The sequence below is a fragment of the Palaemon carinicauda genome, chromosome 39 (assembly GCF_036898095.1).
Source record: "Palaemon carinicauda isolate YSFRI2023 chromosome 39, ASM3689809v2, whole genome shotgun sequence".
Taxonomy (NCBI): domain Eukaryota; kingdom Metazoa; phylum Arthropoda; class Malacostraca; order Decapoda; family Palaemonidae; genus Palaemon; species Palaemon carinicauda.
In genome coordinates this window covers 24812860-24838534 of record NC_090763.1, presented here as the reverse complement: position 1 = coordinate 24838534, position 25675 = coordinate 24812860, and the positions used below count along the sequence as shown (strand labels likewise).

Sequence of the window (25675 nt, the reverse complement as noted above, 5' to 3'; positions counted from 1 at the left end):
CAGAAGCAGGCCTAATGAAAACTAACTTCTATAATGACATCTTGACATTTATGGTTTTAATTGAATATTTTTTAATCTTTTATATAAAATAAATGATATCTGTGTCAATGACGTTAGATGTCAGGCTGCTAGAAAACTTTAAATCAATCAATCAATTCACCATCGGTGAAAAAGCTCCTCTTTCACTCTTCAGCCCCTTCTACGCAGCCTTCCTCCACAGAGAAGTCTCCTTGTCCGTCATCTTCTGGCCCTTGATCTTTGCCTGCTTCTGGACGATGTTGCTGTTAGTTCTCGTACTTCAGCCTGGGACTCTAATGGTAATGATGCGCGATCCCCTACGGTGGATGTTTGCCGTTCCAAAGGCACATCCCTGTTCCAGTTCTTCCTACGTGTCGATCTTCTACTTCTGGGCGTTCTCCTGACCTGCCGTCCCTGTTCGTGACTCAAGTTCCGCAGCTGTAGCACTCTCCATCTAAGCTGGCAGATCGTGCTCATGCTGCGCACCAGGGCTCACCGGCACTCCAGCGCTCACCGGCACTCCAGCGCTCACCAGCACGTCAGCGCTCTCCAGCGCATCAGCAGTCTCTAGCTCTCCAGTGCTCCCCAGCGCCTTCATGATCTCCAATACATCAGCATTTCCCAGCACACCAATGCTCGCCAGCGCTCTCCAGCTCGTCAGCAGTCTCTTGCACGCTAGCGCGTCAGTGCTCTCCGGCTCGCCAGCGCTTCACTGCTCTCCGGCTCGCCAGCGCTTCAGTGCTCTCCTGTGTGCTAGCGCTTGCCATTGCGGAGTGTAAGATCCCGAAGATTCAGACTTCAAAGGCGGACCCACAGTTGTTATTCAGCACCGGAAGAGACTCCTTAAAGTGAACCTTCGGTTTCTTTTCCTTCAGGGGATCTCTCTGACAGTGCCAGCATCAACAAGTAGCCCTGGTTCGGTGCCATGGTCGGAGTGGTGGTGCAAGCCTGTGGCGCCTGCATTTTCTTCACGCTCTTCAGAGGCCTCTGCAGCCCCCCAACATCCGTCGGCACCAGCAGAGTCCCAGCAGAAAACCTCGGCTGCTTCACCCCTGAAGAGAAGAAAGGGGAGTCACGGATGTTGTCGCATCTCCCAGAGTACAGTAAAGCTGACCCCTGTGAGGCCTTCCAGGCCAATCCTACCCGGTACTCCTCCAAGACGCTCTCACGCCTCACCTCTGCTTAGGGAGCTTTACGAGGCTCAGACGTCCTCTCTTCCACCTTCGGAGGAAGAGCCCCCTCATGCGGAGGCTCTCCATCTCCGGTAGGAACCAGGAAGGATGGTAACAACAAGCCTTCGATGTTTGAGTTCTACCTTCTTCCCCACAAGGAGTTGAAGGACTCTAAGATTCTTCCAAAGTCCTCTACTAGGACCTCCAGACCCACAGGACCCATTAGCCACCCTAGGGATGTCCACAACCCACCTCAAGATTAACTTTCAGGAGTGGAGGAAGGAGACTACGCTGCCAGTCCCACTTCAGAGGGGAGCAGAAAGAGTCAAGGCAAGTTCTGACTTGTATCAAGGTTTGCAACGGGTTTGCCAACCCAGAGATAACACTCCCCCCCCCCCCCAAGAGGGTAGACACAGGCGTAGATCGTTTCTTTGGCACTCAGAAACCCTCAAAGACCAGTGCAGCCTTGCCCTTGGCCCAGGGGCAGAAGAGTGCCAGGGTTAAGATCGCTCAACAGCACTCTGACTTCTCTCAGCGTTCAGGCTCTTGTGCGAAACTCCTCCCACGTCCTCTAGTCCAGCAGAGGAGGTACTGTGAGGTCTTGGGCGAGCCTCGTCCAGCTCATCCACTCCAACAATCTCCAACCGTCAGGTCTCTTTCTCGGCAGCAGAGATCGTCAATCAGGAGAAAGTCACAAAATGTGCCATGCAGGCTACTTCATGTCTTGATCTTAGGTTGGGGACCCTGGGAATCCTGGTACTGACTGAGGATTTTTCCAAAGAAAGTACCAGGAAGGCTATGGAAACCTTTCTCCTCTCAGGCACTCGCACCGAGTTTCTTGCCCACCAAGTCTCGAACTTCTGGGCAAACACCATCTTGAAACATTGTGATGGAGTGTCTGAGAGGTTCCATCAGCAGGTCCCTAATGCCGAGATTGTTAGGCTCAGGAATTCCTCACTAGAAGGATCCTTTTTTTTTTCTTTATTTTTCAAGCCGAAGGACGTGGAGCAGGCTGCTGTGAGATGGAGGAAGTCTCACTAGGACTCTCTCTCCTCCATGGTGCCTTGACATCCAGGCCCTATAAACCACCAGCTCCACAGCAGTCTGATCCAGCTAAGACCTCGACGAGCAAGACGACAGCGAAGCAGACCATGTCTAAGAAGCCCTTTCCAACCAAGAACAGGAAAGCCACAAAGTCCTCCAAGGGAGGAAAATATCCTAGTGGGAGCGGTCGCAGCTGTAAATGCTAGGATAGGCACTCCCCCAGTTTGTAGGGGGGATGCTTGCAAAGTTGCTGGAACTGGTGGAAGCAAATCGGGGCCGACCCCTGGACAGTCTCCGGGATTCGTTCAGGGTATTGCGTCCCCTGATCCAGTGTCGATAGACTCCTTTGCGATGGGATCAGCAAAGGGGCTAGCCCTCCGGGCAGAAGTCCGGACTATGTTGAAGAAGGGCGCTTTCCAGGAGGTCCTCAACGAGTCCCCATGCTGCTTCAGTCGACTATTTCTTGTGAAAAGGTGGTCTGGAGGCTGGAGACCAGTCATCGACCTCTCATCTCTGAAGTAGTTTGTCAAGTAAACTCCGTTCAGCATGGAGACAGCAGACATGGTCAGATAAGCAGTAAGACCACAGGACTTCATGTGCACACTGGACCTAAAGGACGCATACTTCCAGATCCCAATCCATCCGTCTTCAAGAAAGTACTTAAGATTCAGCCTAGACGACAGGAAATACCAGTTCAAGGTGCTGTGCTTCAGTCTTTCTACAGCACCCCAAGTCTTCACCAGAGTGTTCGCCCTAGTATCATCTTGAGCACACAGAATCGGCATCCGTCTCCTCCGTTATCTGGACGACTGGCTAATCCTAGCAGACTCTGTGTTAACATTCTTCAACAATGAGACATACTTCTGAGACTTTGCCAAGATCTAGGGATCATGGTAAGTCTCGAAGTCCTCCTTGCTTCCCACGCAAAGACTGGGCCTTGCGTCTCATGAGTTCCCCATGTAAGAAACGGTTACTTGAGGTATTGCGGTTGGATATGCAGTGGGATTGCATAGTCTCCCCAGGGGTTGATCTCAATCCTCCCCTCGAGACTGCAGCTTTTGCACCGAAAGAGTCTAGTGTATCCGACTGTCTTGACTTCACTGTTTGCTCACCCACACATTCAGTGGACAAGCATGAACAGATGTTGAGAAATATTGGAGTTACTTGTTGGGGGATCCCTCCAGGCTGAACTTGGGAACTACTTTGGCTCTGTTCCAATGGTAGCACTTGATGCCAATCTTCTGTTTAGTTTGCTCAGCTGGAGGGGAAGCAGAGTGCATTGCCCAGAGGTCCACCTCCAGGTATTGGGCAACCCACCCCCTCACGGGAGGGTTACCCTTCATGGCTGCTGTTAAGCAGCTTCTCTGCTTGTGGAAAGAGCTTCCTTCAGTGACCACAGGTATTGGACAACCTTCACGCTAATGGAAAAAACTTCCTTTGCCTGAGTGGTCTTCCCCCTGGGGTTACCACTGTTGGTATTGGATTCTTCCATGCCTCGCTCTAGCTCTTCAGAATAAAGCTTCTCATAGCTTGACGATGATGGAGTTAGGTGGCTGCTCGCAGCTCCTGCTCCCTGCCGTCGTGTCCGTAATTCACACCAGAGTGCTCGTTGCTTTGCTAGGTCAAGTTTCCAGGAGCTTGTACCTAAGGTTTCAACCTCTCACGAGGGAGAACCTGCTACTCTACCTGTGTACAAGCGTACTGCAGTAGCCCAGCCTTCCTTGCCCTTAGGGGAGAGGAAGGCTGCATACCTCTCACCTTTAAGGGAAATGATGAGCAGGGGAGTCTTTCTCCCTGAAGCACTAGTTGCGGCAGACACTAACCTCAGTCTTGCAGTCGGCGTGCTCCCTCAACTATGCATTCTGCTCACCATAGTGAGTTCTCCTTCCCTTATCTGCATGCGCACAGGTGAGTGCTAGCTCGCCCAGGTGGCAAGGCAACAAGTACAGGTAGATACCAGCTTATCTGGACTCGCTGATGTAGGTGTGTTCGCTAGCGCTTCTCGCCAGCTCTTGCTTCGCCAGTGTTCATCTCGCAAACTCTCGCCTCGCGTTCTTTCCCCTCTCCATCAGGGTAAGCAGCAAGCACCCTTGCAAGGTAATGTGGCTTTGGTAATATTCTCCTTGCAGCATGGTAGTTGTACAGACAGTGCTTGCAGATCATTGAGAAGAGCACAATGGCTCATCCTCACATGCTCTTAACTTTTCTTGGTACATCATCAAAACCAAGGAAACATTTTAGTGGCACCCCTAAGGGAACGCTTCCTTCCACGAACGGCAGACCATGGTTCATGGACTTGTTGCATGCAGTGCATCAGGCAGTCTCAGGACCGACCGACGCCCCTCCAGTTGCACCTCCTCCAGGTACACCTACCATTCCATTGGAGGTTTCAGGTTCCTCTAGGAGTGGTGGTGGCCCAGTTGACCCAAGGCATAGCAGTTCTGCTAGGCAATTTCGTCCTACAGCGATGCCCAGCCTTCCTTCCCCACAGCGGTCGTCCAGGTATCAAAAATATCCAAGTACCAAGTCCTCGAACACCAGCCAGGATCCTGACTGGGAGAGATTGGGGATTATACCCATCTAACCGCAAGAGAGAAAACGGCGTCATCTTGCATCCACTCATCCTCCGGGGAACTCCACCCCAGGATTAGCGGAGGATCGAGATGTCTGAGGAAGGTATTATTTACGGATAACTATAAGCTGATGCCTATAAATCTAGACCGTTCGCAACCATCCGCTCCGGTAACAGAGGCTCCTCTAGACCTAGACTGTTTGAAACCCTCCTCTCCTCCCACTTCCTCTGAAATTTCAAGGCCTAAGGAGTCTGAGAGGAAGGAGAGATGATCCTCCCTTCTCGCGAACTTTAACATCCGCGCATGGAAAAGGAAGGATGCCAAGATCATCCCTAAGTATTTGCCTCTCAACATCTGACCGGCCAGCTTAAAGGGAAGGTCTGTCGGTTCCTTCTTTCTTCTCTGTAAGCGTCCTTCTGAGGGCACATTCTTTTTCTTGATGCACTTCTGTTGACGACCAACACCCTCCCCAGGCCGCTATGGGTGCGAGCTCGAAGAAGTAAGAATTCTTTAACGACGGCTTGTAGCATTCCAATGGTATGCTGCCTACGTCCGCCAGGCCCAAGATATTCCCCTTGGAACAAAGACACTGACCACGTTTTTCTCCAAGTTCTTTCTTACATTAGAAAGTCATATCAATTCCTTTGGGAAACTGGATCAGGTTCCAACTGAAGGCAAGGACACAGTCCTAGACCTCTACTGTAATGCTCCCAGGCTTACCAAGACCAAGGTTGCTTAGCCTTGGTCAAGGGGTCTTAGGAGTGCCAAGAAGAGGGCTTACGTCCAAGTAGCAGGAGCATCACAGTCTGTCAGTTCTGTGAACTCATCTCGTTTGGTTTCCCCACCCTATGTATGTCAGAGGAAGCACTATGAGATTGTGGATGACGACCCTTCTCTGCTCCCTTTAGATCCATCCATTCCATTCTGGCATTAACTCAGAATGTGTCCCTGGACAAACTTAATGCACTGCAAGGATGGCGCAAACAAGAAATGTGTTGCAAAGTGTATTTTGAAAGATGTTTCATGGTTGGATTACTTGTTGGGGTCTGTGGGTTGCCTCTTTAAGAACGAGGATTTCTCCACTGCCTAGATTAGGGAGGTTATGTTGGCCTTCCTTCTCTTGGGTGCGTGGACGATGGAGTTCTTAACCAACAGTACCGTCAACCAGTGGATCAACTGAGTTTTGAGGTGATGGGACTTGGTTGTCTCAAAATTCCAGTGGTAGGTGCCTAGGAGAGAAGCGATGAAGCTTCGTAACTCCTCAATGGAGGGCTTCTCCCTTTTTAATGTGGAGGACATTTAGACAGTTGCAGACAGATGGAGGAAGGCAAGCGAAGATTCCCTCCTCATTCTTAGGGCAATGACTTCTCACCCATACTACTCGGCACCAACGCCACAGTGATCATCTCCGGCAAAGTGCCAGGGACATAAGAAGGGTTACAACCCCAGAAACAGGCAGCTCAACATCAAGCTCCGATGCAGTCCTTTTGATCTAAGGGCTCTAAGAGAGGTAGAGGACACAGGAGGGGGAAACGGGGTTATTCTCCTGACCAGTCCACTGGGGGGGGGTAGATGCTTACAGAAAAGGTGGCAGAGGTGGATGCTCCATGGGGCAGAACCTTGGTTGGTCTCCGTACTGAGAATGGGATACCCTGTACCATTCATGCCCTCTCCCTCCTCTGATTCTCCATTCCTATGCTAGGGGATCTGCAAAGGAACAGACTATTCAGACTGAAGTCCAGACCATGTTAGAAAAGGACATTCTCCAAGAGGTCCTAGATGGGTCTCCAGACTTCTACAGTCATCTATTTCTTGTACAAAAGATGTCTGGAGGCTGGAGACTGGTCATTGACCTCTCTGTCCTGAACGAGTTTTTTCAACAAACTCCATTCAAAATGGAGACGGTTAAACACCATCAGACCAAAAGACTTCATGATATCACTAGACCTCAAAGATGCATACTGTGCTTTCAGATTCCCATTCATCCAACATCAAGGAAGTACCTAAGATTCACACTATGCAGAAAGATGTACCAATTCAAGGTGCTGTATTTTGGCCTGTCCGCAGCAACACGGGTGTTTATTCTAGTGACCTCCTGGGCCTGCAAGAACGGCATTCTTCTCTTTCAGTATCTAGACGATTGGTTGATTCTAGCAGACTCGAGGGAGACCCTTCTCGATCAGGACAGACTTCAGACTACACAACATAGGGCTTTTTGCAACTGGTTGCGAGAAGGATAGCAGGATATCTCTGTGAGTCGTCTGTTGCCATATATCAGGCAAAGTGGTCAGTCGTTTGTGGTTGGTGTCCTGGATGGGGCATCTATCCTCTCAGTGTCACTATTTCAATGGTAGTGGAGTTTTTGTTGTACCTCAGGGAGGCAAAACTTTCCTCGGTCTCGGCGGGGAAAGGCTATTGCTCAGCCTTGAGCATCGCCTTAGACTGAACAGAGTTAACATTTCCTCCTCGATGGAATTGTCACTTCTCATATACAGCTTCAAGCACACTTGCCCTCAGTCGGACGTCAGACCTCTTCTTTGGAATGTGTTGCAAGTTATATTCCCAGAAAGGAGCTCCTCATGAATTTCTTTGTCTGTCTTCAGACTGTGACTTGACCTTGAAGGGTTTTCATTCATGTTAGCCCTGGCCTATGCAAAGAGAGTCAGTGAGCTGCGTGGTGTGTCATATGACGTCGCACATTCAAGGCTGACACTCTTTGACACCCAGCTTCACCCCTGAGTTTGTAGCTAAGACTCAAATTCCAGCTTTAGTGGATCTTAGATTCGGGCCCTTCAGGATTGAGTCTCTATTCTGAAACAGAGAATCCAAGTCAGTTGTTACTATGCCCTATGAGGGCGCTCATAAAGTATCTTGAACGAACTACCAGAGCTCGCCCTCAGATCAATAGGCTCTTTGTGAAGAGGAGGATAACAAAGAACTCTATCTCTTTGATTAGGTAAGTGATGGAATGAGCCTTGCAACCATGCTGCTCTACTCCCGACTGACAACCTTGAGCTCACGACATCACGGGTGTTAGGACTTCCATGGTATTCAAAAAGAATTTTTCAGTAATGCTGGTATTACAAGCGAGCGTTTGGAAACGTCAAACCAAGTCACGGCCCACTACCTGCAAGATGAACTCACAGGAACCAAGACAACTTTTCAATAAGACCTGTGGTGGCTGCACAAGACATGGTCATTAACACCTTCTGCTTCCTTGTAGGACAAGTAGCAGTTGGTTAAGGGTAGATGTTACCCGGTAGTAAGACTGGAATGAATGTGCGAGTGACTGGCCTCCCTTTACTTCATTCTCCCCTCTCTTAGGGGTTTCAGTAACAAAGAAACTCTGCAAGCTGACTTCCTCTTAGTGCAAGTAGGTACCATTGTCCCTTGTGCAATGTGTAGGTTAATTGTGGAGTTTAGCTCTTGAGTTTATGCTTACTTGCTCAAGTCACAATGCTGAATTCTTACACCTTAATACAGATTGACCAAGCCATTAACTCTCAGAGTTAGTGAGGTGACAGGGTGCCTCTAAACAGCTCGTGTGAAGCACAGAGTAACACACCGGGTCAGTCACCAGCCAGTTGGTTTTTTGGACTTCCAACCCCCTAGGGATGAGTCTCCATTGTAAAGAGCTTAAAGTTTGTCTATAGTGCCTGAACAAATGACAAATTTGGAAATAATTTTTATTTTTCCTAACTATACAAACTTGAGCTCTTTTCACATACTGGTCCCCCATCACCTTTCCCCAGGAAGTCCTGCCGCATTTGCAAAGGGGCGTTCAGTTACTAGTTTTGGTTTTAGTAGGGTGGTTGGTCTACCTACTGCTCCCCCTCCCCTAAATAGTGGAGTGTAGTTACACTTTGCATAAAAGTCTTACGGCTAGTTTCAGCTGTCGCTGAAGTATATCTCCCTTGTAAAGAGCTTCAGGTTTGTGTACTTTAGTTATGAAAAATACAGGTTATTTCCAAATATGTCATTTTGTTATAAATTAGCTATTTTACTGTGTCAATGTCATTTTAACACTTATTTTATTGCTACCATATTTCCAGGTTTGTAGATACATGTAATGGGTGATGTTGGGGAGGATGATCTCGAGACCATTCGAGGAATACTTGCTGATGTACAGCTTGGTCAATTTTTCCCAAGAATTCGAGATGATTTACAGGTACTATATGTGTTTAGTAAAATGTAATTTACCTATCACATTCATATTTGCACCCAATGTACAGTTGAACATAGGAAGTTCTGGTACACCTCTTTCTGAGGAAGTGCACCCAGCTACACCATTACTGCAAACGAGATCCTATATTCAGCCTGGCTCACCACTTCTGCCATCTCTCCCTACGTTATCTTAGTGGTTACTTGCTGCAAAGGAAAGGTGTGACAGGGTGCACTTCTGAGCAAGATGTATCAGGGACTCCTGTGTACAACTGTACTTTGTGCTTTGTCAACCTATTGATGAGGCCTGAAAAAGATATTTATGTTTGCCTTTGTAGTACAGTAGTGCGAGGTAGAAACACATTACTGTATATTTACATAATCTTATATTATATAGGGTTCATAGCATAGTTCTGTGCTGTATATTGCACTGTTTTTTATTAATTAGAGTGCAGCTTATATTGATTGAAGGTTATTTATTAATGTGTTTTATATAGGTATATATCTTCAGCTTATACATTAATTCTTTTCTATAATGTACAATATGTAATGCAATAGTAATCTTGGAAAAGTGTTTACTCTCTAGATGACTGAAGAAGAAACATCAGTCCATATCTTGTTTTATGTTTGTGGTGTTCCTTGCCAGAATGTGAATATTAATGCATTTTCATTTGATTACTGTATTATAAATTGAAGAAATAGCATCACTAATGTATCCTCTCCTAGTGTATCTCTATTTTCATGAAAATTAATTCCATTTCCAGTTATGAATGTAGTTAATATCAAAGTCTAATTGATTATGAAAGTTATGAATAATAAGCAGTCCCTTACATTAAAAAATATTCCAACTAAGGAATTTATTATTTTGAAATGATGAGCATAATGTGCAGGCATTGTTTATCATTTTCAATGAATTAAAGCTATTTAAATTAGCAGAGTATATGGTGTATGAAATGAAAACTAATTACATTATTATTACTTATATTCCTGGAAAGTATATGGTAACATTAATGTGTTATTTCTGTTAGAAAGTGGAAACAAAGAAATATGCTACCCTACTGATAATCATGTACTCTACTGCATAGTTTACAGCAAAACTGGTGATACCCGAATTCAGTGATTTTTGTTTGAAAGTCTTTAACTGACAACTCTCACATTCTTCACATTTCTGATGAGACTAGGTTCTTGGGGACGAAGCATTTTGAAACTTAGCTCAATAAAAGATACAGTTTGTTAAACATGATTTGTTCCGTAACCGAAATACAAACCACGCTATTTGCATTGGGTTTACCTTTCGGCGTAGCTGAAATTGACGAGCCAATAGATTTTAACGAGGGTTAACTACCCCCGAGCTAGTTAGCGGGGGTAGGGGAAGGGGTAGCTTGCTACCCCTCCCCCCCCACACACCGGTGATTTGCTTCACTTCACTTTTGGCTCGGACGATGTGCAGACGTCTCTGTCTATCGTCCTCGTTTTTGACAGCCTTAATCTTTTCTTTGCTTTTCCTCAGCTTTGTGTGTTTGAAGTTGGCCTCGCCCTTTGCTGTTCATCATGCGCAAGTGGCCTGGGATTGCCGGCCGCCCTTGCGGTACCTTCATGTCTGCGGTGGATACCGATCCTCACACCCTTTGCCCGCAGTGTCGAGGCCGACGGTGTGATAGTGAAAATACATGTAGTGAGTGTAGGGAGTGGTCTGCCTCCCAGTGGGAGAGGTTTGCCCGCCGGCGTAAGAAGAAGTCCAAGAGAGACCGTTCTCCTTCGAGGGTTGCCTTGAAGGAGGAAGGCTCTCGGGACTCTTCTTCCACCGCCCAAACCTCCTCCGAAGCTCCCCCTCGTCCGGCTCCCAGTGAGAGGCCGCCGAGTGGGAGCGCAGGCCCTAGTTCTGTTTCCCGACCTCGGGGTGTGGGAGAGGGCGTCGCCTCCCATAGCGGGGCGGTTCCCCCTCCTCCTCCGGGGGAGGATTTTGATAATGTTAACTCTATGTACTGTATAATGATGATCTTTTTCACTGCTTAAGGGCCTGCCCTCCAAGGAAGCCCTGTTTGACCATATTCAGTTAGGGGCTGCTGTCAAGCAGTCGCCGGTGATAGCAGAGGTAGATCCTCTGTCTATCGTCGACGTCGTGGTGGCAGAGGCTTCCGACGAGTCTGGTCAAACCTCTGCGGCTCCTGATGGTGATGACATTACTGAAGGCTCTCCTCCCCCTTCTGTACATCCTTCGGAGGGGGAAGGGGGTCCTACGGGCTCTCCTGCGGCTAAGTCTCCCCCTCGGGGGAGCACTCTGACTGAGACTCCTCTTCGGAGGACTGATGATCCTGACGACCTCCCTCGTGGCCGCCTTCGCCGTAAGGCTCATCGTCCGCTTCGCCGCAAGGGCCTCCCGTCTCCCTATAAGGGTGTCAAGAGTCGCCTTTTCGAGTCTTCTCCTCCTCCGTCCTCCGATGGGGACTCTCCTCACCAGAAGCAGTCTGTAGCAGCCGCGTCCTTAAACCTATCCGGGGATCGTTCACATTCTCCCACGCCTTCCAGACCTTCTACTTCCTGTGCAGACGGCCAGCAGTCTGATCTCGTCAGCCGACGGGCACCGGTCCCTTCGGGGCAAAGGGATGTCGCCCACAGTGTGGGCGCTTCCCTTGCGCGTCATGGTTCCCCTGCGCGCCCTTCTGCGCGTTCACGCGTAGTTGCACACCAACGCTCTCCTGCTCGTCAGCGCTCTCCTGCTCGTCAGCGCTCTCCTGATCGCCAGCGCTCTCCTGCTCGCCAGCGCTCTTCTGATGATCAACGCCCTACTGCTCGCCAGTGCTCTCCTAAGGACAACGAACATCCTCCTGTTCCTGCTGCGCACCCAGCGCGCCAACGGTCTCCTGAGCGCACTAGATCTCCTGCTCGTCAACGCGCACCTGCGCTACCAGTTCCTGACACGCGCCCTGTGCGCCCACGCGCCCTAGAACTCCGATTCAGGACATGGGCAAGGACTCAACTTCTCCTCGCCCTCGCGATCCTGCTCGTCAGCTTTCTCCTGCGCAGCAACGCGCGTGGTCTCCTGCGCGTACATCTAGAGTTCCTGCACGCCCACGCGCCTCCTCTTCCTAAGCCCACTCGCGAGCGTTCGCCTTTGCGCGTCGCGCCAACAGCTCGTGCGCAGCCTTCTACGCGACGCCTCCCTGCTCGCCAGCATTCTCCAGCGCGACAGCCATCTCCGACGCGGCAACGTTCTCCTGCTCGTCAGCAATCTGCGCGTCAACGATCACCAGCGCGTCAGCGTTCCCCTGAGCTCCGGCGATCTCCAGATCCTCCTCGTGATACATCGCCTGCGCGCAAGCGCTCTCCTACGCGTCAGCGCCCAGCAGATCCGGAGAAACATGGGTCCCCTGCGATCAGCTCGCCCACGCGCGGTCGCTCGCCTGCGCGTTCTACGCGCCATCGCTCGCCAACGCGCCATCGCTCGCCTGCGCGCCAGCGTTCACCAACGCGCCATCGATCACCGACTCGCCATCGCTCTCTCATTCCGTCACAGGTCTCCAGGACACTATCGGTCCTCTGGCCCTCAGCGGTCTCCTGAGCGCTCTCGTTCGCCCACTCGCCAGTGCGTTCACTCACCAACGGGCCAACGCGCTCACTCACCAGCTCGCCCACGCGCCCGCTCGCGATCGCCCCCGCGCTCGTTTGTCTCCTCGCGATTGCGCGCCCGCACTCCAACAGCCTCTCGTGCGCGACTCTTTCGTATCACCCTCGCACGAGCGTCAGCACGACCCCCGTTCGCGTCGGGTTCCGCAGCTCGCGGCAGCAGCAGGGACGCGTGTCGCCAGGTCGCAGTCGGGATCGCCTCCACCTAAGCGCAGGTCTCTTTTGCAGGACAAGGAAGGACCTTCGGAGAGGTCAAGGCAACTCTCTTCCCCTTCTTTTTTGCAGGCAGGTCCAGTGGTGTCCACTCCGAAGGATCGCCCGATCCCCCTTCCCTCCAGCGGGAATTTCGGACTCTGTGTCCGTGTCTCGGCAGTCCTGGTTTGGTCCTCTGATGCGGGCGTTAGTGAAGGCTATGAAGCCGGCACTCGCCGATCTAGGACACAAGCCAGCGACGGCCTCGCCCCCGCTGAAGAGAAGGAGAGGAGTGAACTTCTTGGTGTCTTCTCCCAGGGAGAAGTTGGTTCCTAAGAGGTCCGTCAGGAAGGCCCCGTCCCCTTCGCAGTCGTTTTCTCCTTCTCCCGTAGACGAGTCTTTTCCATCCTCGGGAGAGTCCAGTGAGGCGGCGGTCTCCCCCTCGGCACCAAGGGGGGAGTCACCTCCTCGTGAAGGAGAATCGTCTCGCGCGGAAGGTGCCTACCAGACCACTTTGCTGGAGTCTTGTATCCCGCCCAGGAAGGAACCCAAGGACTCCAAGACGTTGCCGAAGTCTTCTGCACGTATTCGTCAGGAACCAGCTAGACCCCGGAGAACGTCCACGTGTCTCCCCAGGAAGAGCTTCCGGGGACAGGAGACTTAGCTGCCAGTCCGCAGGGAGGAGAGCAGCAAGAGTCTGAGCATGCCTTCTGGCAGGTCTTGGGCCTGATGAGACAGCTCAACGGGTTCATGGACCCTGTGATCGCCCCCCGTGAAGGCAAGGACACGGTCCTGGATCAGGTTTATGGAACTCAGAAGCCCCCAAAGGCCAGCGTGGCTCTGCCCTGGTCCCAGGGGCTGAAGAGTGCCAGAGCCAGGGCCAACGCTCAGCTCGCAGTACTCGCTTCCTCCAGTCGTTCCTCTGCCGGGAACAAACTCCTCCCACCTCCTCGTCTCCAGCAGAGGAGGTATTTTGAGATCATGGGGGAGTCTAGCCTCGCTCTTCCCCTCCACCATTCTGTAGAAGAGCTTACTAGGGGAGTTCCTCTTGAGAAGCTCTCCGCCCGGCAGGTGGCGTTCTCGGCGTCGGAGATCCTGAGCCATGAGAAGGTCGCAAAGTGCGCCATGCAGGCCACTTCATGGCTGGATGTCTGGCTAGGTTCTCTGGGCATCCTATTGCACTCTGAGGATCTGTCTAAGGAGAGCAATAGGAAGGCCCTGGAGACCTTCCTCCTCTCGGGTACTCACTCCATCGAGTTCCTGGCACATCAGGTTACCAACCTGTGGGCCAACTCTGTGCTGAAGCGTCGTGATGCGGTGACCTAGAAGATCCATCCGAAGGTCCCCGCCGTGGATGTCAACAGGCTCAGACACGCCTCCCTCCTCGGGGGGAATTTGTTTGAGCCCCAGAACATGGAACGTACAGCTGAGAGGTGTAGGCAGTCTAGCCAGGACTCCCTTCTCCAGAGGGCCCTTGCATCTCGGCCCTACAAGCCTCCAGCTCCGCAGCAACATCAGCAGCAGTCTCGCAAGACACCGAAGCAGGCGCCGGCAGCTAAGAAAGTTGTGTCTAAGCCCCAGCCCTTTCCTGCCAAGGACAAGAGGGCCGGTAAGTCCTCCAGGGGAGGCAAGGCTCCTAGAGGGAGCGGCCGCGGCCGCAAACGCTAGGAGTGGCAGTCCCCCCGCGTGTCCACCTGTGGGGGGATGCCTTCAAAGTTGCGTGCACAGGTGGCAGCAACATGGGGCCGATGCTTGGACGGTCTCCGTGATCGGCCAAGGGTATCGCGTCCCATTCACGACATTTCAACCTCCCCTGACAGCGAATCCAGTGTCGTTGAGCTCCTATGCCATGGGATCGGTAAAGGGGCTAGCCCTTTGGGCGGAAGTCGAGACCATGCTCAAGAAGGATGCTCTCCAGGAGGTCGTTGACGGCTCCCCAGGCTTCTTCAGTCGACTCTTTCTTGTAAAGAAGGCGTCTGGAGGCTGGAGACCCGTCATCGACCTCTCAGCTCTGAACAAGTTTGTCAAGAAAACTCCGTTCAGCATGGAGACAGCGGACACGGTCAGACTTGCGGTGAGACCACAAGACTTCATGTGCACACTGGATCTGAAGGACGCGTACTTCCAGATCCCAATCCATCCGTCTTCCAGGAAGTACTTGAGATTCAGCCTAGACAGCAAGACCTACCAGTTCAAGGTGCTGTGCTTCGGTCTCTCCACAGCACCTCAGGTGTTCACCAGAGTGTTTACCCTGATTTCGTCTTGGGCGCACAGGAACAGCATCCGTCTCCTCCGTTATCTGGACGACTGGCTGATCCTAGCAGACTCGGAGTCGACCCTTCTTCGACTCCGAGACAGGCTTCTGGGACTTTGCCAGGATCTGGGGATCGTGGTAAATCTCGAGAAGTCCTCTCTGCAGCCGTCCCAACGACTGGTTTATCTAGGCATGTTGTTAGACACCAATCTCCACAAAGCCTTTCCATCAGACGACAGGATAGCAAGGCTGAGGTGGGTGGCGGAACCCTTCCTGAGGCGAGAGGAGCTTCCTGCCCAATCGTGGTTGCGTCTCTTAGGTCACCTGTCCTCCCTGGCCCGTCTGGTTCCAAACGGCCGTCTCAGGATGAGATCCCTGCAGTGGCGGCTCAAGTCCCGGTGGAATCAAGGATCCGATTCCCCGGGCGTTCAGGTCCCGATAGGACCTTCGGAACAGGCGGACCTGCGGTGGTGGCTGGTCGACGAGAACCTGCGAAAGGGAGTGGATCTTCTCGTCCTCCCCCCGGAATTGACACTGTTTTCAGACGCGTCAAAAGAAGCGTGGGGGGCGCACATTCTGAACCAGAGGACCTCAGGCCTTTGATCAGAATCAGAAAAATACCTGCACATCAACCTTTAGAAATGAAGGCCGTCTTTTTGGCTCTTCAACAGTTCCAACGGACCCTGGCGGGTCACTCCGTGGTGACGATGAGCGACAACACCACGGTAGTGGCTTATATCAACAAGCAGGGAGGTACTTTTTCGCAGCAGCTCTCCCATCTTGCAGTAGAGATTTTGAGGTGGACCGAAGTCCACTCGATAACACTATCAGCTTGCTTCGTTCCTGGCAAGAGGAATGTGCTCGCCGACAGTCTGAGCAGGGCTTCGCAGATAGTGAGTACCGAGTGTTCTTTGAATCCTCAGATAGCCAACAAAGTCCAGACTTTGTGGGGTTCCCCGATCGTGGATCTGTTCGCGACAGCTTTGAATTTCAAACTGCCCCGGTACTGCTCCCCAGTCCCGGACCCCAAGGCACTCTGGCAAGATGCTTTCCAACAACGGTGGGACAACATCAACGTGTACGCCTTCCCACCATTCTGTCTGATGAGAAGGGTGCTCAACAGGACCAGACTATCGGTCAACTTGTCGATGACTCTGATAGCTCCGCTATGGCATCACGCGGAATGGTTCCCGGACCTTCTGCAGCTCCTGACGGAGCTCCTGAGAGAACTTCCCCCACGACACGAGCTACTCAGACAACCATATTGCAACATCTTCCATAGGGCCGTAGCCTTGCTTCGGCTTCACTCCTGGAGACTGTCCAGCGTCTCCTCACGGAGAGAGGCTTTTCGCAACAGGTTGCAGAGAGAATGTCTCTGCACCTGCGAAAGTCCTCTGAGGGAGTCTACCAGGCGAAGTGGAGAGTCTTCTGTGGTTGGTGTCGTGGGAGGGGTATCTCTCCACTTGATGCCACTATTCCAACAATAGCGGAGTTTCTCGTTTATTTGTGGGAGGAACTGCGCCTTTCGGTCTCAGCGGCGAAAGGCTATCGCTCAGCCTTAAGCTTGGCTTTTAGGCTGAAAGGAGTGGATATTTCTTCCTCGCTGGAACTCTATCTACTCATACGTAGCTATGAGCTTACCTGCCCTCAGTCGGAAGTGAGACCTCCTCCTTGGAACGTGGTTCGGGTCCTCAGGGCTCTTAAGAGACCTCCCTTCGAACCATTACGCCAGGCCTCTGATCGCCACCTGTCTTGGAAGACCGCTTTCCTGCTCGCTTTGGCCTCTGCCAAACGAGTTAGTGAACTTCATGGTCTCTCGTACGACGTCGCTCATTCAAGGGGATGGGGGGAGGTAACGTTCAGGTTCGTCCCTGAGTTTGTTGCCAAGACTCAGAATCCTGGAGTGCCGGACCCACGGTTCGACTCTTTCAGGGTCGCGAGTCTCCGTTCTGTAACAAGCGACCCAGACCAGCTGCTATTATGTCCAGTTAGGAGTCTGAGGTGTTACTTGAAGAGAACAGCTGCAGTTCGTCCTCAGGTGCAAGCATTGTTTGTTAGCACAGGCAAGACGAAGAGGAGGGTCACCAAGAACACCATCTCGGCTTGGATTCGAAGGGTTATCCATCATGCCTTGAATCCGGACCCTCCTCCGTCACGTTGCCCTAGGGCACACGACGTCAGGGGCATCGCTACGTCCCTGGCCTTCAAGAAAAACTTCTCTGTGACACAGGTACTTCAAGCTGGGGTCTGGAAGCGTCAGACGACCTTCACAGCCCACTACCTGCAGGACGTGACCCAAAGGAGCCTCGATACTTTTTCTATCGGCCCTGTGGTGGCTGCACAACAGATGGTCTACCTCAGGCTCCTTTATGGACAAGTAGCAGTAGGTTGAGGGCGTTGTTACCCGGTTTTAGTCTGCGTGAATGAAAGAGTATGTCTGACCCTTACTTCTTTCTTCATCCTCCCCTCTCTTGGGGAAGCAGCATCCTGGTCTCCGCATAGCTGACCTCAACCTCTGCAGGTAAACCATGCTTCCTTGTGCTCCTAGTATTAAGCTTAATACTGTCGTGTCCCCCATACCCTGACGAGGTGGTATTGGGAACGTCCTATCCTGGAATCCTATCTAAAGGTCTCAAGGTCAACTCCATAGGACGAGTCATGCTCTTTCCTCCACACACAACTTATGTAGGCCACACGTTCCTTGTGAAGCGAGGAACTTGTGAGGTGCAGGGACTCCTTTTCTCGAGTGCTACTCACTTGGAGTCGGAGTCCCCGGGTAAAGCCAAAGTCAGTAAGGCTGGGGACTTTCCACCCTTCCTAAGGGGTAAGTCACCCAATGTAAATTGCGTGGTTTGTATTTCGGTTACGGAACAAATGACAAACTCGGAGATAATTTGTATTTTTCCTACCCATACAAACCTTAGCTATTTACACATATTTGACTGCCAGCCCTGTCCCCCAAGTCAAGTCCTACCTCTAAGTGAAGTGAAGCAAATCACCGGTGTGTGGGGGGGGAGGGGTAGCAAGCTACCCCTTCCCCTACCCCCGCTAACTAGCGCGGAGGTAGTTAATCCTCGTTAAAATCTATTGGCTCGTCAATTTCAGCTACGCCGAAAGGTAAACCCAGTTTAAATAGCTAAGGTTTGTATGGTTAGGAAAAATACAAATTATCTCCGAATTTGTCATTTTAAAGAATTTATGCTATATTTTTTATCAAAATATCAGCTAGATCATTATGGAAAAAATAACCCAATAATCTTTAATTATGATTAAAAGAAAAAATACCTAATGAGTCTTGTCTTTTTAGCCACCATAGTTATGTATTTAACGTAAAAAATGTATTGGAGATGTAGTTGTGGGCGGGGTCTAACCAGACATCAACTGGCTGTCTCATGGTGGCACTCTCGCAAGCAAGTCACCTGTCAAATACTGTATGGCTAGAGCTACCCAACAGCTACCGGATAACTGTAACTCTAGTTAAGTTTTTTTTCACCAGATTCTTTATAAAAAATTGATGTAGCTAATCGTTTTAACATCACCTCTTCGATGTCTCACAGGAATATATAATACAGGAGAGGGTGTTCGCAGCCCCCTCGTCTTGTCCTTTTTAGTCGCCTCTTACGACACCCAGGGTTACGTTGGCGCTGTTCTAATTTGTTATGCCCCCGCGGCCATAGGAAACTGATAGATGAGAATGATCATTAATAGGAGGTAAATCAGTTGTTGTTTGCGGATGATGCTGTACTGGTTGCAGACTCAGAAGAGAAGCTTGGCCGATTAGTGACAGAATTTGGAAGGGTTTGTGAGAGAAGGAAGTTGAGAGTTAATGTGGGTAAGTGTAAGGTTATGAGATCTACGAGAAGGGAAGGTGGTGCGAGGTTGTCTATCATGTTGAATGGAGTGTTACTTGAAGAAGTAGACCAGTTTAAGTACTTGGGGTCTGTTGTTGCAGCAAATGGTGGAGTGGAAGCAGATGTACGTCAGAGAGTGAAAGAAGGATGCGAAGTGTTGAGGGCAGTGAATTGAGTGGTAAAGAATAGAGGGTTAGGCATGAATGTAAAAAGAGTTCTGTATGAGAAAGTGATTGTACCAACTGTGATGTATGGATGAGTTGTGGGGAATGAATTTGAATGTGTTTGAGATGAAGTGTCTGTGGAGTATGGCTGGTGTATCTCAAGTAGATAAGGTTTGGAACAAAGTAGTGAGGATAAGAATGGGTTTAAGAAATGAGTTAGCAGCTAGAGTGGATATGAATGTGTTGAGGTGGTTTGGCCATGTTGAGAGAATGGAAAATGGCTGTCTGCTAAAGAAGGTGATGAATGCAAGAGTTGATGGGAGAAGTACAAGAGAAAGGCCAAGGTTTGGGTGGATGGATGGAGTGAAGAAAGCTCTGGGTGATAGGAGGATAGATGTGAGAGAGGGAAGAGAGCGTGCTAGAAACAGGAATGAATGGCGAGCGATTGTGACGCAGTTCCGATAGGCCTTGCTGCTTCCTCCGGTCGCCTTGGATGACCGCGGATATAGCAGCAGTAGGGGATTCAGTTTATGAAACTTCATCTGTGGTGGATAATGGGGAAGGGTGGGCTGTGGCACCCTAGCAGTACCAGCTGAACTCGATTGAGTCCCTCGTCATGGTTGGAGGAGTGTAGAGAGGTAAGGTCCCCTTTTTTTATCATTTGTTTGATGTTGGGGAAGTGCCCTAGTATATAGATAGATAGTCTTAACATCAATGAAACTACTGTTTATAGATGGCTAAATGATACAATGAAGAAGAAAAATTGAAAAGCCATCCTAGGAGGTGAAAGAAGCTGCTGCTGCACAACTGCAAAAGAAGACAAAGAGTTATAAAGTCAATAGCATAGGCCTAGTCTCCAGAGCTATTCTTTCATAATCGTCATCATCATCACCATTATTATTATTATTATTATTATTATTATTATTATCATTATTATTATCATTATTATTTTTATTATTGTTATTATTACAATTTAAGATACGTTGTTATGGTCTTTCTGTAGAGTCTGCACATGACGCGTGTGGCTGAATATGTCTGACCTGATTATAGTCTTCTGTTCGTAAAGTCAAAGTAAAATGATAGAAAGGTTGAATTAATTGTATTTCTAATAGCAAAGATAACTCACCACCTCGTTTTTCTAATTAATTATTTATATATTTATCAATTTTTCCTCAAACTGAAAAAACCATTGGGAGATTAGAATTATAGAAGTAGCGTTGACTTAGTCTAAACTATGAGTTGTAATAATTTATTGCAACTTTGAAAATCACGATCCTAACTACCGTTTGTTTTATACACAAAACGTCATAAGCAAAAAATAAGTAATAACTTTGAAATCATATAACAAATGCATAAATTGTTATCATTAGACTAAAGCACTCTGCTTAAACTGTTCTCCATCCAGACTCCCTCTTTCCCAGTTTGAATTCTTCTATCCAGACAAACAACTCAAATATTAGTCTTACTGACTCTCGCGGAGTCATGTTAGCAAAGGAATTCGTGCTACATTACCATAAGGGGTTTTTGTTCTAAAATATCATTTTAGCATGAAAGTTTTTTTTAATGATCTAACATTATTCAACGATAAAATTATCCATTGCAAGTGCCCAATGTTGTCTTATACATGCACATGTTTACAAAGTGAAATATAAGATTTAATACTGTAATAAGTGGCAACATAAGAACAACACTTGTCCGAAGCAAAAATAAAAAAGTATCACCAGTTTTGCTGCATACTGTACATTAAAGTATTATGTGTACCGTAGGTTTATATTTAAACATTGAAAACAATATTCTAAACATTCATATTTTTGCATATGGCCATGTGTTAAACCAAAATATGTGATACAAAATTTTAAAAGGTCTAAGACAAAAAAGTATTGCAGTACTGTATTTTCATTTTAAAAAATTATGGTTTGGTATCTTCTTTATCAGGTAACAAGGTTAAGCCATTTTGACTATGTACGTCCTGAAGACCTGGAAAACATTGGGCTGGGAAAGCCTGCAGCCCGACGATTACTGGAGACTGTCAAGAAGAAGCGGTCAGCGACGTGGCGACGGAATTTGGTGTCAAAGATCTTGTCAACTGGGACCTCTCCTTCAGGAAAGAATAAAAATGCAGCTGCAGCTTCTGATATACAAAACTCAAGCCTTACTTGCCTTATTCAAGAAAAGGTGGGGTATTACATAAATCTTGTTAAGTGATAATTTAGTTATACAAGTATTGGTTTTTTTCTGCTTGAAGAAAGGCTGAGGGAAAACTAGTGAGTACTTGAAAGAATTCTTTAAAGATGATTTATAAAGAAAATGCTTTTTGTCCTTATTTTTTGCTTACTCATGTTGGGGTGAAAATGACTTTACTTCCTTTTTTCTTACCAGACATTCACTGTGCTATAAGCTTTCAAATGGCAGCTTTAGTTGACAAGCTAAAATGTTGGGGGTTTAGTAGTGGATCTGTAAGATTAGCCTTCCCATATCCCAATAACTACTAATATGATGCGTCACTGTCCATGGCTGCCATGTTTTAAATCTTAAAATTTGCTTTGTCACAGTGTTTACATCTCATATTGTGGTGTTTTATCTTTAAGAGGATTTTTCATGCCTTTATGTCATCCACTTGATTGTGATGAGATTCTTTCAAGTTAAACCCAATTATTTGAATTGAGATACTACTGCTAGAGAGTTGTGGGGTCCTTTGACTGGCCAGACAATACTACATTGGATTCTTTTCTGGTTACTGTTCATTTTTCCTTTGCCTACACATCCGAATAGTCTGGCCTATTCTTTACATTTTCTCCTCTGTCCCCAAACACCTGACAACACAAAGATTACCATACAATTCTTCTTCACCTAAGCGGTTAACTACTGCACTGTAATTGTTCAGTGGCCACTTTCCTCTTGGTAAGGGTAGAAGAGACTTTAGCTATGGAAAGCAGCTCTTCTAGGAGAAGGACACTCCAAAATCAAACCATTGTTCTTTAGTCTTGGTTAGTGCCATAGCCTCTGTAACATGGTCTGCCACTTCACTGTCTTGGGTTAGAGTTCTCTTACTTGAGGGTACACTCGGGCGCACTATTCTATCTTATTTTTCTTCCTCTTGTTTTGTTCAAGTTTTTATACTTTATATAGGAAATATTTATTTTAATATTATTACTGTTCTTAAAATATATAATTTTCCTTGTTTCCTTTCCTCATTGGACTATTTTTCCTGTTGGAGCTCTTTGGCCTTGTAGCATCCTGCTTTTGCAACTAAGGTTGAAGCATAGCAAGTAATAATAATAATAATAATAACAATAATAATAATAGTATGCCAACTGAAATGAGATTTGTTCCAGTACTATATACATAAACCCTTTCACCATTTACAGTGGAGGTATATTTCAGCGACAGCTGAAACAGCCAGAAGACTTTTAAGTGAGGTGTAACTACTCACCGCTGGACGTGCCGCTCCATGCACACTCGCAGTAGCAACGATACAGCACTTTTTATTTTGGCTCTGTAGAAAGCAGACCCTAGTCTCTCTCTCCCATTAATCTTTAGGGGGGGCAGCCAGTGAATACCATTTTTTAGGGAAAGCACTTCAACATTCATATCTCTTATTAAAGTAATTTTGGACATCTCCAAACCGTGCATGATTTTACCTCTGACCATTAGTTTTGTAATGCCAGTGTGATTTATCCTGAAAATAATGCATTTTTCAAATTCTATCTCCTCCCTTGATACTTAATATTAAGACCTGGGATTACTATCGTACATAGACCTGATGTAAACCTGCAATCAAATGAATTTTTTTCTATAAGTCATTTATTTGTTAGATGTGAATTTCATCATTATGGTAAAAGAAAATAAACCATGTAAATCAGGGAAAATTAGAAGAAAAAAATGAAACAAATTGGAAAAAAAGTTTTTATTTCATTGTTCTATAATGTCTTTAAGTTACTGTATGGACCAAATTTCAATGCTATAGTTTTCAATATTAAACTTACCCGATAATCATGTAGCTGTCAACTCCGTTGTCCGACAGAATTCTACGGGAGGGATACGCCAGCTATCACTATACTAGAAGGGGGTGTACTCACAAGCGCCACCTGTGGCCAGGTACTACAGTACTTGTTGTTGACGCCACCTCACTTTTTCCTCTGTCGTGCTTCCGGCAAGACGTTCTTGGATACGCTTATGATTTTGGAGTATTGTTCACGGTTTGGTGAAGTATTTCTCTAAAATTTGCAGCTATTCGCTATACTAGAAACTTCTATATTAGCTTAGTTAGCTTTTGGAATTAATTTAATTATGGTGACGAAGAGAGTATGAACTCTCTTTCACCTTTAAATGGCCGACCCTTCCCTTAGACGGAAGTGTTGGTGTCTAAGAGAGTATAGACTCTCTTTCTTAATTTTGCTTGACAAAAGTTATAGATTTATTTTATATCTCTCCGCCTTTTATAGGCCTCTTCGATTAACTTCCTTTTATTATAAAATTATTAAAATTAATTTTTATATATTCGACCTTTCCTAATGGTAGGCGGTCTTTTCTTGTACCGAAGTTAATTAACATTGAGCCCGTCATTTCGGTTTTACCTGTTAACATATTATGCTATTTTAATGTTTTTGAAAGAATTTCTTTGATAGTCTCGTACTGTTTTCAAAGTTGAACTAACGTTTTGTTTTGTCTCTGCAGTTGTTGACGTTTCAGAACGTTCAACTTGCGCTCTATCGTTACGATAGAGAGAGAATTTTCACGGTGTCACGTTGCAGTAAGAGTAACCGTGTCTAGCGTTTTGTTCATTCTTTCTTAACTTAATGGTTTTAATTCTACAAAGGAACTTTTCATTTTGGGAAATATTTTCCTTTAACAATAATATGTGTTAACGATATATATGATTGGGCTCTTCTCTCAGGTTCTAAGTCAAGAGAGAGAGAGAGAGAGAGAGAGATAGAGACGGAGGGAGAAAGAGGAGGATAAACGTTTCGTTCAAGCGAGTAACGTTGTTATCGTTTTTGCTCTTCTCCCTAGTCTCTTTAGGGGAAGAAGGTAAACGTTTCTAGAGTTTTTCTTGTTCTCAAGCTTTATGCGGTGAGAGATTTTAAACGTAGTTTATTTGATCTAGTGTTTAGTCTCTTTCCAGCCACTGAATTATTTATCTTTCATTAGATTTTTCTGTTACATTGTAATTCTGTTTTCGCAATTACTAACTTTTGAGAAAGGATAGAATTGCGTGTTTCAGGTACAAACCACTTAAAGTTTCGAGTTCAGTGAAATAAGTGCAAACAGAAAATCAAAAGTGATAAGTGATTAGCGCAAAGTGTGTCAGTGTTGTGCGTGAGGGTACTTCTGTGCGTGCCAGTCGTCCTCCCAGTCCGGGACCTCTTGCAAGCTCCCAAGCCCAGGGGAGAAGCAATGTCGAAGGGCAAAAGGGTTCGGCAGGCCTTGATCGGCACACAGAAGTATCCTCGGTGGTTGCGGGCGTGTCTTAAGAGACCGTCACTCCCACCCGCAGACGATTGAGCCCTTATTTTGCTCGTCTGCAGAAGAAATTTCGGGGAGAAAACGCTGGTCTCAGGTCTCAAGACCTCTTAAACGTAAAGTCCAGACCTATGCCAGACGTACGAAGTTAGAGTTCAACAACCCTGATGCAGTCATTGGGTTAGCTCTGACTCTCCTCAGTCTCAGGTGACTGCACACCTCCTAAGAGAGGTAAGGCGATGCCACAACAGACCTTATCGTCTGTTGATCCCAAGACGACTTTGCTGCAGTCCATGCAGTCGCAGCTTGGGGTCTTAATGCGTGAGTTTCAGGCTGAGAAGGTTACACCTCCTCCTGCGAACGCTCCGCCTCTCCGCAGTCCAATCTGCCAGGCGTACGAAGTTGAGGTTCCTCAGGCTACCTTACCGCGTTCTGAGTTGCCAGTTACCAGCGGTGTGCAGCAACCTCCGCCTCCTCCTGCGAGAGCTCCGCCTCACCGCAGTCCAGTCTGCCAGGCGTACGAAGTTGAGGTTCCTCAGGCTACCTTACCGCGTTCTGAGTTGCCAGTTACCAGCGTTGTGCAGCAACCTTAACCTTCCTTAAGGCAACCTCAGCAATGGGAGCAGGAGTCTTATGCCTTACTTCCTCCGCTTCCGCTTGCGGTTCCACCAGCGAGGCAACAATCTCTTGAGGTACGACAACCTCTTCCATCAATGAGGCAGCCACCTCAGCACTCGCTGCAGCTTAGGCTAGCTCCTCAGGAACCTCAACTCGCGAGACAAGAACTGCGTTCTGCGCAGCCGCTATCTCAACTCTCGCAGCTCACACCTCAGGAACCTTAACTCGTTCCTCAGGAACCTGCTACTGCGCATCCGCAACCCTTACAGCAAGCGCAACTCTTGAGGCAGCAACCTCATGCTATGAGTCAGCCACCTCAACGCATGCATCTGCCACTTTCTCCTCAACTTGAGAAATAACAAATGACAATAATAACACCTCATTACTTTCATAACTTGCATTTGTAATCATATACATGTATGCCTACACAAACATTATGATAATGGAGGTTATTTGTCTTACTTATATAAAAATATATATGTATTCCTTGCAATATATTTTTAACAATATCGCAAAATATGGCAAAAATATCTTCAAA

At 47.9% G+C, this 25675-nt stretch overlaps 1 protein-coding gene across 1 annotated transcript in view; it reads left to right on the top strand.

Moving 5' to 3' along the window:
• Positions 1-25675, top strand: part of Ack (activated Cdc42 kinase) — a 69186-nt gene that overhangs the window by 25258 nt on the left and 18253 nt on the right. The window contains exons 2-3 of the mRNA XM_068363073.1: positions 8860-8975; positions 20992-21231. Of these exons, the coding sequence (XP_068219174.1) occupies positions 8877-8975; positions 20992-21231 (339 nt within the window). The 5' untranslated portion in view covers positions 8860-8876. The remainder of the gene's footprint in view (positions 1-8859; positions 8976-20991; positions 21232-25675) is intronic.